The sequence below is a fragment of the Ursus maritimus genome, unplaced genomic scaffold, assembly GCF_017311325.1.
Source record: "Ursus maritimus isolate PB19 unplaced genomic scaffold, ASM1731132v1 scaffold_21, whole genome shotgun sequence".
Lineage (NCBI taxonomy): Eukaryota > Metazoa > Chordata > Mammalia > Carnivora > Ursidae > Ursus > Ursus maritimus.
Genome location: NW_024424564.1, coordinates 40,072,619 through 40,088,101, shown reverse-complemented (window position 1 = coordinate 40,088,101; position 15,483 = coordinate 40,072,619). Strand labels below are relative to the sequence as shown.

The following is a 15,483-nucleotide window of genomic DNA, read 5'->3' as shown; positions in this document are numbered from 1 at the left end:
GGTGCTGACTGTGTTTTAATGTTAAACATTGTTAGCTAACGTCCATACAGAAAAGTACCCAAATTGCATGGAAAAGCGTTTTTCAAAGAACAAGATGAATGTTGAAAGGGGGGAGAAAAAAACCCCAAAAAACCCACTGGCAATATCTGTTAGCTAAAATATGCCTAGTTTTTTTTTACCTGACATTCAGCATGCACTTGGTTTAGCTTTCATGGGACCAAGTGAAACCAACAAAGGGAAGTGGGTGGAGGGCAAAAGCAGCTAGTTCCAAGAAGAAATCCTCTCTGTAAGCTGCCTGGCAGTCTTTCAGAATCAATACTGCAATTGGCAGGGTTTTCTGGCAGTCTGGGAACTCAGATTTAGAGTTGCAGGAAGTCCAAAAGAGAATTCTCTGCAGGCAATGACACTACCACATTTCAAGTAACAGCTTACTTTGAATAGTAAGTATGGACCAGATCTTCTGCTAATTACTTTACCTGTAATAGCACAAGCAATCTTCACAGTAGCCCCGGGAGGGAGGTGCTATTATTATCCTTATTTTATAAACGGGGAAATTGGGGCTCAGAGAGGTTGGATAACTTGCCCAAAGTTACACAGCCGGTCACTGCTTGGAAAGAGAATTCCAAGCCAGGCAGTCTGCCTGCAGAGCCCACGTTCTTACTCCCCAGAGCCAATCCAGCACGTTGTTTCAAAAATGGAAATGTTCGTGATTTACTGATTTATTAGTCCACTAATAAAAGTTTGGTTAATGTGGGGTATTTTTACATTTTCTCTTTCCTGGTGACTTTTGGTAATGTTTCTGCACCAATAAAGCAGCTCTCATTTTAAATTCCATTGAGCTGAAGGTAAATGGTGTTTATCATAAAACAATAGAATTTGCCTAAATGGTTTCTTTCTCTCTCAATTTTAAACTCCCTAAGCCCAGGGGTTCCCAGCCTTAGCTGCACATTGGATTACAGTCACCTGGGAGCTTTAAAAAATACAAAGATGTTGATTTAGTGGGTCTGGGGTGTGACCTGCGATTAGGAGTTTTAAAAGCTTCCCGGGGCAATTTTCCATTAAGGTTAAGTTGTTTTAGCTCAACTTCCAGAATCATATATTCATGAGTTGTCCTTGTGGTATTTGTGCCCTTTCACTGCCATGGAAATCAGTGATTTGTACGAGCTCAAAATAGAATAGAAACAGAAAGGCAAACCTACTGATTTTCTAGCCTGGATATACTCTTCTCTATACTATATAAATCAGGGAAACTGCATTATCTTTAAAATAAGATTACACCAGAGGCTCTCAAACTTTCTTTCTTCTGCTCAGTTCTGCTTCGTTTAATATAACCCGAAGGACAGTATCTTGGTCACTTCCAGTCAGCCTAAATGGGGAAAGGATGGAGATGAGAGTTTGTGGTCAGGCAGGGAAAGGAGGTGAGAGCACATTTTCTGGCGGAGACTGACCAAGTCAGCACTGTTCCTCAGAAGACCTGATAGGTGGTCTAAGCCCTTACTCCTCAAAGTGCGGTCGTGGACCACGAGCATCCGCGTCATCGGGGGACGGTCACACATGCAGAGTCTCAGGGCCGTCGCTGGATTTAATCAGACTCCGCAGTTTCATGAGGCCTTTGGGTGACTCACACGCACTTTACAGTTTGGGAAGCCCTGGCTTCGGCCACATTCTAGTCACTTAGCGACCTGCACGCCTACATCTGTATCCAAAGTCTGCTGGCATTGCATCCACTGGCCCATGAACTGTTTTTCTGTTCCCTAGGGGAGGAAGCTCTGAACGAATACCTCAAAACCAAGACGGTGACGCTGGAGTACTAGGGCCGTGCCGTCTTCGGGAACCCTCGGCAGCACCACGCCTGATCCCTCAACGCCCTTCAGAAGCCCGGGTGCGCTGAGGGACGAGGGACCAGCCACGAGCGAGAAAACACACACATGGACCATAAAGTGGGTCAGGGCCACGTGTCCAAGCATTTACACTTGTGCCTATTTTCTGATACACCTTTTATACTTTAAAACGATTTGTAGTTGTTGGGGGTTGACTACGTTGTATAACCCACATGTTTCTAAACCGCCAAGTCGCTTTTCCTCCCCACCGACACTAATCTAGCCATTGTTGTTCATCTTGAAAAATGTATCAGGCCGTTATCATGCACATGGTGCATTTGGGGGAGACTGCATAACATATGTAGGTTTTAACCTCTGAACTCTACCTATGGGGCTATTTAAAAAGATTTGCTATAATTTTGCTCTCAAGGAACAGTATATCCCGTAAGGAATGTGAAGCAAATTCCTTTTTTTTTTCATATTTGGAAATAAGATACATCTTTGTGCCTTTTGATGTTCTATTTCCCACCTACTGTGATGGACAGCCAACCCAAAACGGTGCTTGAGTACTTACTAGGTATGGGGTACTCTGTGATGTTCTCAGAACATTTACCATAGACATACACTTACCATAGACAGCATTCAATGACATCAGCTCTGGCCCCAGATAGCTTAAATTCTAATAAATAGCTTTTAAAAAGTGAATTTTACAGGATGATATAGAGTGTAAATGGCCTTTGGAGGCTGGTCTTGGTTCATATCATACCATCTTGCCATGTGACTCGGGGAAACTTCCTCAACTTCCCCCAGCCTCAGTTTCCTTATCTGTCAAATGGGGAGAGTAATGCCTTCCTCAGGAGATTTATTCTGAGGAGTCAATGCAATAACAGCAGTACCTTGCATTGTGCTATGTTCATGGTGTTCGAGAAAAAATCAACTTTGCTTCCCCCATTGCTATTTTAAAAATATATCGAGATAAACTAACTAGATGACTTAATTTCCCTACAGTCCTTTTCAGGGGTCACTGATTCCTCCACTCCGTTATTCCGACACGGCGCTTGGCGCAGCAGCGCTGGAAAAGGCCATGTCATGAAAAAGAGCAATGGTACGAGGGAAAGGACCGCTTTTCCTTCGGCAGCTCATTTGTTCTTCATTGAACATCTCGTTTTCCACTTTTCTACCTGCCGAGTCCGCTGTGTGACCACTGGTTGGGTCATCTTAGGCAAGTTAGTTACCTACTATCTCAGAGCGTTGGTATCTATAAAATGGGGATAAAGTCCCTGTCTCACGAGGTGCTGGAAGGATTCAGTGCGATGGTACGCATCACACACCTGACAAGCTGTTTGGACCACAGTCTGCTGCGCCCAAGAAATGGGAATTAGTACAATCCATGCAGGACTCACAAAATTGACTGTTGTCAGACAAAAATAGTTAGGTGAGTAAATTACCACCATCCCCATGGGACGAGAAGGTGAGATCCTGAACCGCAGTGTCATCGGAGGATGGTCTGAGCAATGAACTTCTATTACTCCTCCTTTTAAAGTAGAATTTCAGTAAACACTCCTATCTCTGACTTTGAAGAAGCCCTTAGGGGACACTTGGTACTTCAGAGACTCAGCAGCTTATCATAAAGGGAATGTGGGGAACCAATTAACAAACAACAACAAAATCAGAGGCGGAAAACATCCAAAGGGAAGAACACCAGGTGTGATCCCGGCACGACCGAGAGCATATTTTGCCTGTGAGCATTTTTTATTACACGATAGCTCATTTACCATCGGAGTCGGGCACAGCTGAAATTCTAAATTGGAATGAGTATTCTCTGAGTCCAAATTGACAGCTCATATTTGAATTAAATGACAAAGGCCTTATTATAAAGGAAACACTTTTAAATGCAGCCTTTTAACAGATTTCATATAAACTAAAATATCACTTTACCAAAATTTTTTTAAAAAGATTTTATCTATTTATTTGACACAGAGAGAGAAAGCACACATGCAGGGGGAAGAGGCAGAGGAAGAGGGAGAAGAAGGCTTCCTGCCGAGCAGGGAGCAGGACGCGGGGCTTGACCCCAGGACCCTAAGATCATGACCTGAGCTGAAGGCAGACACTTAACCGAGCCACCCAGGCTCCCCCGAATATTTTAATGATAGATAAAATGGCAAACAAAACCATGTCTGTCTCTTCTGGACTGATTTTACCGCCTATTACGTATCTCAGTAGCAGTGTTTTTCATCTTCTTTGGGCCACACAACTCTTTGAGAATCTGCTAAAAGCTGTGGAGCCCTTCCGTGCCATTTCTACCCAAATTCCCGCACACATACCTAATTCTGCAAGTATCTTCAAGGGATTCGCAGATCTCCTAAAGCCCATGCTTGGAGATTAACAACTTCTTCCATAGCACGTTCTAAAGTTCCTACTGGCTTGAGTCTTTGTATTTGCTGATCAGAATCAAAGGTTCCATGGAATTCACAAAATGACAGTGAATTTTAATTGGAACATAATGACCCACAGCCTACCAGGTGATTTAATTAACACAGGAAATAATTAGATTATCGCTATTCTGGGTGCCTGGCTGGCTCAGGTGGTGGAGCATGCAACTCTCGGTCTTGGGGTCGTGAGTTCGAGCCCCATGTCGGGCACAGAGATTACTTAAGAAAAAAATTTTTTTAGAGATAATCACTATTCTTTCGGATCACAGATTATTTTGCTAAAGAATAAAGCTGTGATCTGATTATTACCTGCATGGGGAGGTGTGGACACTCCAAGTGGGTCTTCTGATCCTCTTCCTCTTGCCTTGGCTAAAGCAGTCACCTTTTGCTCCCACACCCTTTGTGGCTTCCTACCCCCAGCTTGGCTTGAGGGTCTCTCCTCTAAGCTCTCACTTGTCAGGAACACAGTACTTATCACTTGGTGCTAAAATTATCTGCCTTCCTAATCAGATAGGAGCACCCCTTCTCCACCCCAGGATTGGCCTTTTTTTGGTCAACAGTAACCACAGCTATCATGTATCGAGGGCCTCCTGTGTGCTAGACACTCTAGCAAGCACTTTGTAAATGCCGTCTTGTTTAATCTTCACAACGTCTGGGAAAAACGAGTAAGTTGAGGGGCCCTTCTTACCAGCTTCCTGACTACCGAGCCAGCCTCACCGCTGATCCTGGTTACGCCCGGGGCTCCCAGCCTGTCTTCCTCATTCCTCCCTGTGTGGATCTGTTCGAAGTTAAAGTGAGATGCTGTCTTTCCTCTCTCTGCCCAAACCTTCCAATGGCCCCCAATTCGATAAAGTCAGGTGTACTTACTGGGGTCTACGACGTCCTGTCGATCTTGCTCCTGGCCCCTCGGACGTTGTCCCCTATGAACTTCCCTCTTGTTCTGCCTGGCCACCCGGCTGCCTTGATGTTCCTCGAACAGACGAGCAAACTCGTACCTCAGGGCCTTTGCATTTGCTGTGCCTCTTCCCAGTGGCGTGCTGGTAAATATTTACCAATTGGTTCTCGGGGGAAAAAGACTCCTGGAGCGGTTGCTAACGTCCGTGTAGAAATGCTCTCATCGAGGCTGATGGCAAACTACAGATGCGTGCGGTCTGAGTACGAGCAGTCAGTGCCGGCACACCAGTGCCTCTTCCTGCAGTCACACCTCATCTGCCCTGTCATTGTGTAGTCTTCTTATCCCGCCTTATTTTCGTAGCATTTATCACAACCGGGCCCCTTTATTTATTGTCGGTCTCTCCCCGTCGGAACACGAACTTCACGAACAGGGGCTGCTTTGTTCAGTGCTGCGTCGGCAGCGCCTAATACGTAGAAGGAGCTCAACAAATACGTGCTCTCTAACGAAAGAGGGTAAGTGACCTGCCCAAGTCACACGGCTGTTAGGTGGCAGAAGAGGGACCCTTGGCAGAGAAGCCGGTGGTCTTAACCAAGCTGGATGGCTTTTACTGCCGAGGCCTACATCAGGGCCCGGGTGGTGAACAGCAGCACGCACCGAACATGTCACCGTCTGCAAGAGCTGTGGTGCAAGTGGCCGGCGACAGGGTGAGAAGCCGAACTGGTTTCCCCATGCCTGCCCTCCAGGAAAGGAGAGCTGTAGAGGGGAAGCTGGGCTGAAGGAGATTCTCGGATGTGAGACATGGTGGATGGGGTGATTATCATCGCTGTTATGCAAATAATACCCTAGTGGATTTTTAAAATGATTCAATAATACCTAATTATGTAAAAATACATAAAATCAGAAGGTAAGATTCCACTATAAACTCTCCACACAGAAAGAACCACAGGCATTTGAGATTGTTCCAGACTTTTCCTATGAATCTGTATTTTACAGAATTACTAGAATACTGTACGTAACTTTGTTATCTGCCTTTTGCAATGAACAATATACAAGCATCTTTGTGTCAATAAACGTACTTCTTCCTGTGTTCAGTGGCTTTAACTTGTCCTCGGTTGGCGTACGTCTACACGTATGCTGGACATAGTTGGTTTTTGGTATTTTAAACTTGGCAGTAAATCTTCTATAGAAATTTGTGAACAACGCTGTAACTAGGATAAATTCCTGGGACCTATAATCTTACTAAGTTTCCCCCAGATTCTTGCCACCACGGTGCATTACCCCATAGCATCGTAATGCCTCACATCGACTGAGTACTGTGACAAACACATGCTCTTTCAACTCATTCATTTCTTACCAAAGCCCATGAGGGAGACTGTTACCCCCATTTTGCTGGTGGGGAAACTGAGATAAGAGGCCAGGCCGAGGTCTGGTCCGGACAGCTTTGGGGTCTGTGCTGGCGGCAGAGCAACTGGTGGGCCCGCGGTGGCTGGGTGTGACCGGCTCAGCGACACCTGGCTCCACCACTTACCTACTGGGAGGCCTCAGGAAAGGTACGTAGCAGGTCCAGGCCTACCCTTCTCCTCTGTGAGGTGGATAGAAGCAGAATTATCTCAGAAGGCACTGGTTTGGTTTGGTTTGGTTTGGTTTGGTTTGAAACAAGCAGCACACTTAACTGTGTCACCAAACCAAGTCTAGGGATTCCATCTGCAGAGTTATTCAATGCAGTGACTCCATGGTGCCCCCTGCTTCACTTTGCTGTCCTTGGGGCCCAGACTCAAGAGCTGGCTCCACTCACGGCCACTAGACAGGACTCCCAGGAATCCTACCCAGTCATAAAATGTTCAAGCCTTTCTTCTAAAAGAAGAAAGGAACCACCTCTTTTTAGGAATGAAAAATCCTTTCCTTTCCCAAAGTCTACACGAGATTTTGCTATGCCTCACGGGAAAGTTTGTGTCACGTGCTCATTCCCACTCCAATCGCTGGCAGGGGTTTCCCATGACCAGGTGGGTGGTGGGGATTCAACCACAAAGATTCCAGCGTTCAACTTTTTGGAAAAGTCTACCAGTCATAATTACCCTGTCTTGTTTCTTCAGGATCGAGAATCACTGTCGTTTAAAATGAATTACTTTACTGACATAAAGAGAAAAAGAGCAGTTTAATGAACATTTATTGTACATTTTGACCAAGTGAAAGGCCCTCTGCTCGGCACGGAGGGAAATACAAGTGAAGATAAGACTCAGCCTCTCCCCTTGCCTGTCCTACCAGACCAGTGGGTACAGGTACAGTAATACAAGCTACTTCGTAAGGCAGGATTTTTTATATAAGTATTTTATTTAATGCACAATTAAAATATGGGAACGGACAGGAGATTCATTCAGAATGAAATTGTTGCTACAAACACCATTATACCAGATTTTCGGATTTATAACTGTCAGAGAGTCATAGAAGGATGGGAACCCCAGGAGCACGGTACCCCTCATCAACCTTAGCAGGAACAGAACTGCTGTCCAAGGGGCTGCCACGTCTCACACCCCAGCACCAGGCACAGAAAGCACAGGTCAGACTAACCAAAGCACAACAGCGATTTACTTTCCAGCAGCCTGAAGGGCCAAATGCTGACAAACAAAACAGCTTTCTACTTAACGTGTCACATGCTTACAGCAAAGTGCACAAATGTTAAATGTGCAGCTCAGTAAATTTTCATATACGACTGAGTGGTGCTGACTCAAAATGTGAGACACTTACATAGCGGGTCACACAGGAAGGGCTCAGTAAGTACTGGCTATGGTTTCATCTGCCAATTTGCTAAGTCAACAATGCAATCTTGGTTTCATTTGCCATTTTTTTTTTGGATACATGGAGTTAAACATTTTTTTTCTGTGAATTGTCTTACAGCCTTTTCATTATTAAGATATTAGTCTTTTTTAAAATTTGTAACAGCCCCTTATATATTGGCACTCAGTCTTATGTTACAAATATTTTTCCCAATTTGTCCTTTGCCTTTAAAATTTCTTTGCTATGCACTGGTTTTTAATATTTGTGCGGATGTTGTTTTCTGCTCTTTTCCTTTGTGATTTCAGATTTTGCACTCTGCTTAAAAAGCAAAACCAAAAAAACTTTTTTGACTCCTACCTCCTGGAAAAAGGAAAAAAAAAACCTTTTTCCCAATTTCACTATTAGATATTCACATATTTTAGTATGAAACTTTTAATTTTTTCTTTATATTTGAGTCTTTAATCCACATAAAATTTATCTTAGCACATGGTATGAGGCTAAGATCTGACCTTGCTTGAAGTAGCCAGTTCTGACATTGTACACTGAATAATTCATCCATTTTACACTTAAAATGACATCCTTATCATAAATTAAATTTTCATGTTTTTCTTTTTTCTACTATGTCATAAGAATGTCTGAATTTAGTTGACTTCCTTTGCTGTACAGGGAGGCTCGCTGTAGTATACGAGATAGCTATGGCAGGAGGGAACTATTAAAATTCTATACACATAGTATGTATTTCTAGACTGGTCTCTCGCTGATCACTCAGCGTATTTCCACTGGGATGTGTACTTCCTGTGAAGTTCCACCTTCACAACCCCCTGCCTGGAGCAGCCCACCATGGCTTGAAATTTCCTATACACCCTCATATATCCATTAAGTCGTTTAATAACATTATCCAGTGCCCACTCGGCACCATCCGCCATGCTAAGTCATGAACCAGACCAATGTAACTCTTCCCCCAATGCAGCAAAAGATATTAGCTGGCAGGAGGCGATCTTTAACTATTTCCACCAATAATTCACCACAGTTATGTTTGGTGCTACTAAATACAGCACAGTAACCTTTGCAGCTGAGGAGTCTCATTTCCAGATCTGTTCGATTCTTCGTACATTTCATGAGGCACAGCCCAGAAGAGCTGGTTCCAATTTGCAATGGGAAATACCAGAAAGAACCTTGAGAATTACCTTCAGAGTATTTACAAGATGTCTTGAGCTAACGTGAGGAGTGGGAAAAAAGAGTTAAAAGAGAGCTCTAAAACATGAGGGGACAAACTGCATCAGCTCAACCCACTTGGCGATGATCGTTTCAATTCTCAGGCCTATATCCTGAGCAAAGCCAGTCCCTTGGCAGATGAGATCTGAAACAAATTTAATAAGGTCAAGAATGAGGCAAAAGACGACTCCAGCCTGGGATCATTTTGACCTTTGAAAGGGAAAAACCAGTGGTTACATTTTTTTTGGACCACGCCCTATTTTGTCTGTGATGTCCCTTATTTTCTACATTTGATAGGTTTTAAACTGTGGGCAACCGTGTAGAATAGTTTTCATAGCTGAAACAAAAAATCCGCAAAACAAAGACAAAAAAACCATGAATTTTTCCAACCAGTAAATTCTCCGTGCAGAGTGGCTGCAGAGTCCCCAGCAGTGATGAAACCACAGAGCGCCAGAGTTCCAGCTCGAACTGGAAAGGACTTTTTTTTTTTTTTAATGAAAGTAGATATGCCCGAGGGCAGCTGAATATAAGCAATTCTTTTCTTTGTAAAAAACTTCTGTCTCTTAAAAAAAATTCTCCCCCATTGAACCCACTGTGATGCTAACAAATAAACTTGACTTTATAATGACCTTCAATAACTCAGATTGTTTTATTCACGAGAATAACTTTAAAGCAAACAATCTGTATTTTTGCTTTAAAATAAGTTTGCTATTTCTGAAGTCTATGCTGAAGAAAGAAAAGGCCAACAACTTCACTGTCACCATACATAAAGTTAAGCTTTCTAAGTGAAATCTCTTTAGCGTGAGATCAGAGAGTCTGCTCTTACAAGGTCTCCAAATGAGACCTTCGAACCTCTTTAACAGGAGCTTTTGTTTCTCTGAGAAACAAAATACATCTGATAATACATAAAAGCACCACAGATACCTGAAATGCAAAATAACCAGCAAGCCATGTTCTTTTTTCCGCAGAATTAGCAGGCATGTATCACCTGTTTCTGAGATCATTTATTTTACTATTTCTTTTTTTTACTGGCAGGACTGTCCAAAACCTCGATCTTGCCTTTTCCATCTTGCGAATGAGGAAGCTTAATGTTATCTATGGTGACTTCAGAAGAGGTGCTGTCGTCCTCCCCCTCAGATTCTGAGCTGTCCTCCGAGCTGTCTTGCGAACTCTCTTCTGAACTGTCCTCTTCTTTGGAATCGGCTTGATTCATCTCAAACAAGGCCACGTCCTGCCAAAAGCACCAGGCGAGAAATTGATTTCAGGGCAGTTCCTAGAAAGTTGTGATAACAACCTTGGGAAGAACCAACAACACTAAGCACAGAAATGGAAGCATATGGGACAGGAAATGTTTTCAGTACAATAGGGCACTTCTTCCCTGTCAGTTGCCAGAGTCCGGCATGACTTACAGGTATACAAGTATAAAAAGTCCCCCACGACCCGATTCTGTATACCCTGAGCACGTCCAACAAATCTCAACAGATGCTAACCCAAGCCAGGCCCCACGCGAGGTCCGAGAGATGCCACGAGAACAGCAACAAAATCTTTGCCTTTCTGGAACTTCTGTTTTTGAGAGGGATTGGCCAATTAGAGCTTGCAGGCCAAACCCAGTCCGCCACCTGTTTTTGTTTAGCTCGTGAGCTAAGGATGTTTTTTTAAATGGTAGAAAAAAACAAACCAAAACAAAAGGATAGTATTTCATGAAACATGAAAATTATATGATATTCAAATTTCAGTGTCCATAAATAAGTTGATAAAACCTGCCTATTCATACACATCGTCTACAGCAGCTTTCATGCTGAAACGGCAGAAATGAGCAGTCACAACAGAGACAGGGCGGTCCAAAAGCCTAAAGTATTTACTAGCTGGCCCCAAACACAAAATTCTTGCTCACCTCTGTCCTAGTTGGGAAAGACAGACAGTGGACAACTACACGTAAGGGACAGTGTAGGGCCGTGAAAATGAAGAAAAGCAAAGCAGGATAGGATAAGCTTCTCATAGAGCCATCGGGGAAGGCCGCTTGTTGGGGTGACAACTGATGAGAGATGGAAGGAGTGAGGATGCAGAAATCTTAGAAGAGCCCTGTACAAAGAGAGAAGAAATCTGGAGCAGGGACACTGAATGGGAGTGCAGGAAAGAGGGGGCGCGGTGGGAGGTAAGTCAGATGGAGAGCTGGAGGCCGGATCACACGGGCCCTCAAAGGACTCCGAATTCATCAGAAATGTGATGGGAACGTGGGCCACACACAGTGTAAAGACAGATTCTAGGAAAGAAAAGGCAGAAGCAGGGGAACCTGTTGAGAAATCACTGCAAGAGTCCACAGGGGAGACCGCGATGATGTGGACTAAGGGGTGGCAGCAGGGGACATCGTGCAGAGTGGCTGGATCTGGAACATATTCTGGAGGTAGAGCTGACCAGAGCCGCCAATGAATGAGATGTTACCATTAACAACGGTGTCAGCTCTGTCCAGACGTGTTATAAAGGGAACGCCGGTGTAGACAGAAGATGTGAGGACACAGGGAGAAGATTTCCCATGGAACTTAGATTATCAGTCTGTTAAATGCATCATTTATTTTTATATTTATAATGAATCAGGTTATGATTACTTCTTTCAGGCCTTCTTTTAGGAAAAAACAATCCACTTGGGACACATAGTAAATTAATGCTTCAAGATAACAAACGTAGTATTTGACTTGAAAAAGCCCTCCTCTTCTCTACTGCTGAATTCCTAAACTCCACTCAGGAAAACTTACTGATCTGTAAGATCCCTAATCATAAAACGACCAAGTTCCCACGCAGTACTGGAAATGTGAGCTGACTCTGCAAGAAGGAAAATATCACTTGAATTTCAACAGAAAACTCCTCTACTTTATGGATGATGAGGCAAACTGGTAATTTTATTTTATGAAATAAAAACAAAGCATCATTACCATTTGTATAACTTTTCCAAGAGCCCCATCAATATCTTCAATATTGAAACGACCAGGTGGTGCGGCTGCCATTTCTTTTCTTAGCTTTTCATTCGCCTGAGCCATCTGGGGCAGAAAGGTCTGTACTTGGTCCAATACTAAGGAGAGAAAATACAGTTTAGCAATATTTATGTTAGTCTTTGGCCAAACTTCAACTTTCAAAATCCAGAATTTATTGTAAAACACTCCTTAATTCAACAGTAACAAGAGCAACAAAAGTTATAATAAAAAAATCTTTCAGATTTCTTCCATTTTAAGAAACCTCCATTCTCTTCTGAATCCTTAAAGCAGGACTACACAAGTTAGTGAATATTTCTCAATGTTTATTTGTGTTTTCATATATCCCCAGAACTGTACATTCCTAGATAGCTGGCATTCAACCAATAGTAACTGAATGAGGAGAATGTATGACTCTATAGTTAGAGGTATCAGGCTCTGAGGGTTTGGGGTCAGGCTGACAAGGTTATTAACAGAACCCCAGTTCCACCTCTTACTCCCTGAATTACCTTGGGCAAGTTAACTAAGTAGTGCTTGTTTTTACCTGCCCAGTATCTGTTCCCTTGCTGCTGGTAACATAACCCTGACTTTCCTTTTAAGCTCTGTCACTCAGTCACTCAGTCACTCTTGTGCCTTGGTCAACATGATCTGGTTCAGTGGCATATTCAGTGACACTGCGATCTAGTCAGGCCAATAAGACAGGACCCTGGGACTCTGGCTTGAACTGTGAGAAAGAGATCCCTTCCTTCTGAGTGAGTAAATGACTGGCCAACCTGCCACACGTGAGGAAGAGCCTGCTCAAGATTTACCAACACCGAGGGAAGCCGAGCTAAGCGATACAGAGCAGCAGACCCCTAGGACACCAAGCACCTGGATGCAGATGTACCTGAAATCACTGGGCTTTTCCCCCCTCGAGAAAATCGGCCAGCATAATTTATTTTTTGGCTTAAGGCAATCGGAGCTGGATTTTAGTTTTTTGCAACCACACGTGTCCTAAATAATAAATTTAATTTAATCATTCAAAACCTCAATTTACCCATCTGTAAAAACAGGAGTGATACCTCTACTATGCTAAGTACAGGGGAATCAATAAACAAGGTATGTCTAATTTCTTTAGCTCTCAAAAGAGGCCCAGCACGAAACTGTGCACATGATGAGCTCTCAAGACTTGTTAAGTCACTGGTACAGCCACACAGTACATGACTGAACTGTCCAGAGTACAGAAGAAGAAAAAAGAAAGGTGGTGAAGGTCAAGAAATGGCCGTTCGTTGTAAAATAGGACTGCTGGAAGGATGAAATGAGGTCCTAGAATACCAAGCCCCACACAACGGCGATCACAATGAGGAAAGAAATGAAGGATATAAAAAAGACTCAGACGGAACTCCACAGATGGAAAACACTGTCAGCAGCTCCTAAGACACTGAGACCCCTGAGCTGTCCTGGGGGGACAATGAACCGCTCCGGCCAGACTGGATCTCTACTCTGTGGATCTCTACTGCTTAGTTGGGCAAAATTTAACATCCGAGGAGGTTCTTGAGAGAGAAGGGGAGTAGAGAAAGAGAGGGAAAGATACTTACAGGGACTCCTCTCTATCCGAACTGTTTGAAGAGTGGAATTTTTTCTGCAGTTACGCTTGGGGTCGATGAGTAACCTGTCCCATATACCTGAAAGCACACACACGCTTAATTTACTATAACAAAGAAACGGGGGCCGGTCAGCAAACTTTCCATGACCGCTCTCAGGTCTTGAACAGTCCACATTCCCCAAGACATTTTTAGAAAAAGAGGCTCCCCAAGTTCCATGACAATATTTTACTTCTTTCCGCACCCCCACCTCCCCTTCCTTCGGCCTGTCTGATACATCTGTAGGAGTCACCGATGCTGAGGAGTAAGTGCAAACTAACCTGCACCCTTTATGGACCAGAAATCCATCAGTGACAAATGAGTTTCTGCAACGAAGAGACAGAGGAAGCCGCAAAGGGTACAATGAGGGTTAAGTGAAGCCAGAAATGGTTACTAGCTGCAATATATCAGGCAAAGTACTTAACCTCTTGGAGCACTCGTTTGTTTAGAAAGCACACCTGCCTTGTTAGTGGACCTTAATTAAAGAGGTCCAACCTGGACAAACGAGCCCTTTGGAAAACTTTTGTCTGTCCACCACCCCCACACCCATGCACCTTTTCAGCCCCATCACTCACTACTCCTCAAATCAACAAACTCCTCAGCCCACCAGAGCTCGGAGGACAGGACTTGTATTTCAAAACTCAAGGCTTTGATCACCCTGTTTCCAACTTCTGGAAAACCTCTTCACTCAAGTACAAAAACCCTATTCACCCCCCAAAGCAGAGCTCAACAATTATTCTTTGATTACTGCTTTAGGTCTAACAAATGGATTAGCATAAAGAATCCACTCAGACTGATTGTGTTCGAATCCCAATTTTGTCACTTTTCAGCCACATGATCTTCAGCAAGTTACTTATTTGTATGATACACTGTGACTCAGTTTCCTCACTTATGAAATATAGATAACAGAACCTTCTGCACAGGGTTTTTGTGAGGATTAAATGCGTTAATTAAATCCAAGGTCACACTAAGCACTACACAAGCGTTGGGTATTATTATAACACTTTGGGATGCTCTGGGTTCTCACAGAACGTCTTCAAGCTAATACTCCCTGAGAATATGACCAAAGACCTTATGCGCATTCTCCTTCTCCTCAAAAAAAAAAAAAAAAAATCAACAGGTACTACTACCTCCATTTTCCAAATGTGAACACTGGAGCGTTGAGAATGTAAACAACTGTGCTGTTGTTCCACAGCTAATCAGTCGTGGAGTTGGGATTCGAATCCACGCTTTTCAACTCTCTACTATGGTGTCTGAAATCCTATGTGAATTTCCTAGACCCAAGTGCCCCTCTACAAGAGAGAGGCAAGGCACTAACGGGTGGTTCTGTGAGCAAGGAGGGGTGGGGGTGGGGAGGTGAATCCATAATAGTCACCTGCTTCCCCCACCAGCCCGCTGCCGGGACCGGAGAGCCGACCTAAGACCCTCCCCAGGTCCCACCCTGCTGCTGTGGGTGTCCTGCTGCTGCACTCTGCGGTGTGGGCGCCCACTATCGTACGGAATACAACCACCATCCCGGGGCCCGCGGCCGGGTGCCTGCCGCGAGGCCCCCGAACCACACCCCTGCAGTAGCAGTAACTCAGAAGCCCCGCGGGCAACCCTGGGCGTCCCCTCGGGGGTGCGGGGCCTGGAAAGGGAGCCGCCGGCCGGCCCCCGCCGCTGCCCCGGCCACACGCCCCCTGCGGCACGTGCACACCCCACGCCGCCGCCACCCGCCCGTCACCTCCGCGGCCGCCGCTCCCGGCTGTCAGCAGCTCC

General features: G+C 44.4%; 2 protein-coding genes across 3 annotated transcripts in view; one reads left to right on the top strand and one right to left on the bottom strand.

Moving 5' to 3' along the window:
- Positions 1 to 3,855, top strand: part of ALDH1L2 (aldehyde dehydrogenase 1 family member L2) — a 55,472-nt gene extending 51,617 nt beyond the window's left edge. The window contains exon 23 of the mRNA XM_040637409.1: positions 1,759 to 3,855. Within this exon, the coding sequence (XP_040493343.1) occupies positions 1,759 to 1,814 (56 nt within the window). The 3' untranslated portion in view covers positions 1,815 to 3,855. The remainder of the gene's footprint in view (positions 1 to 1,758) is intronic.
- A 3,442-nt stretch (positions 3,856 to 7,297) lies between these two features.
- The window catches only part of NOPCHAP1 (NOP protein chaperone 1), a 9,620-nt gene continuing 1,434 nt past the window's right edge, over positions 7,298 to 15,483 (bottom strand). Inside the window, exons 2-5 of one of the 2 annotated variants that reach the window (XM_040637407.1) lie at positions 14,007 to 14,051; positions 13,681 to 13,767; positions 12,068 to 12,204; positions 7,298 to 10,368 (exon numbers count right to left, since the gene is read on the bottom strand). In XM_040637407.1, coding sequence (XP_040493341.1) covers positions 10,150 to 10,368; positions 12,068 to 12,204; positions 13,681 to 13,767; positions 14,007 to 14,051 — 488 coding nt within the window. In that variant the 3' untranslated portion in view covers positions 7,298 to 10,149. The remainder of the gene's footprint in view (positions 10,369 to 12,067; positions 12,205 to 13,680; positions 13,768 to 14,006; positions 14,052 to 15,483) is intronic. The other variant, XM_040637408.1, reaches the window with a different exon arrangement.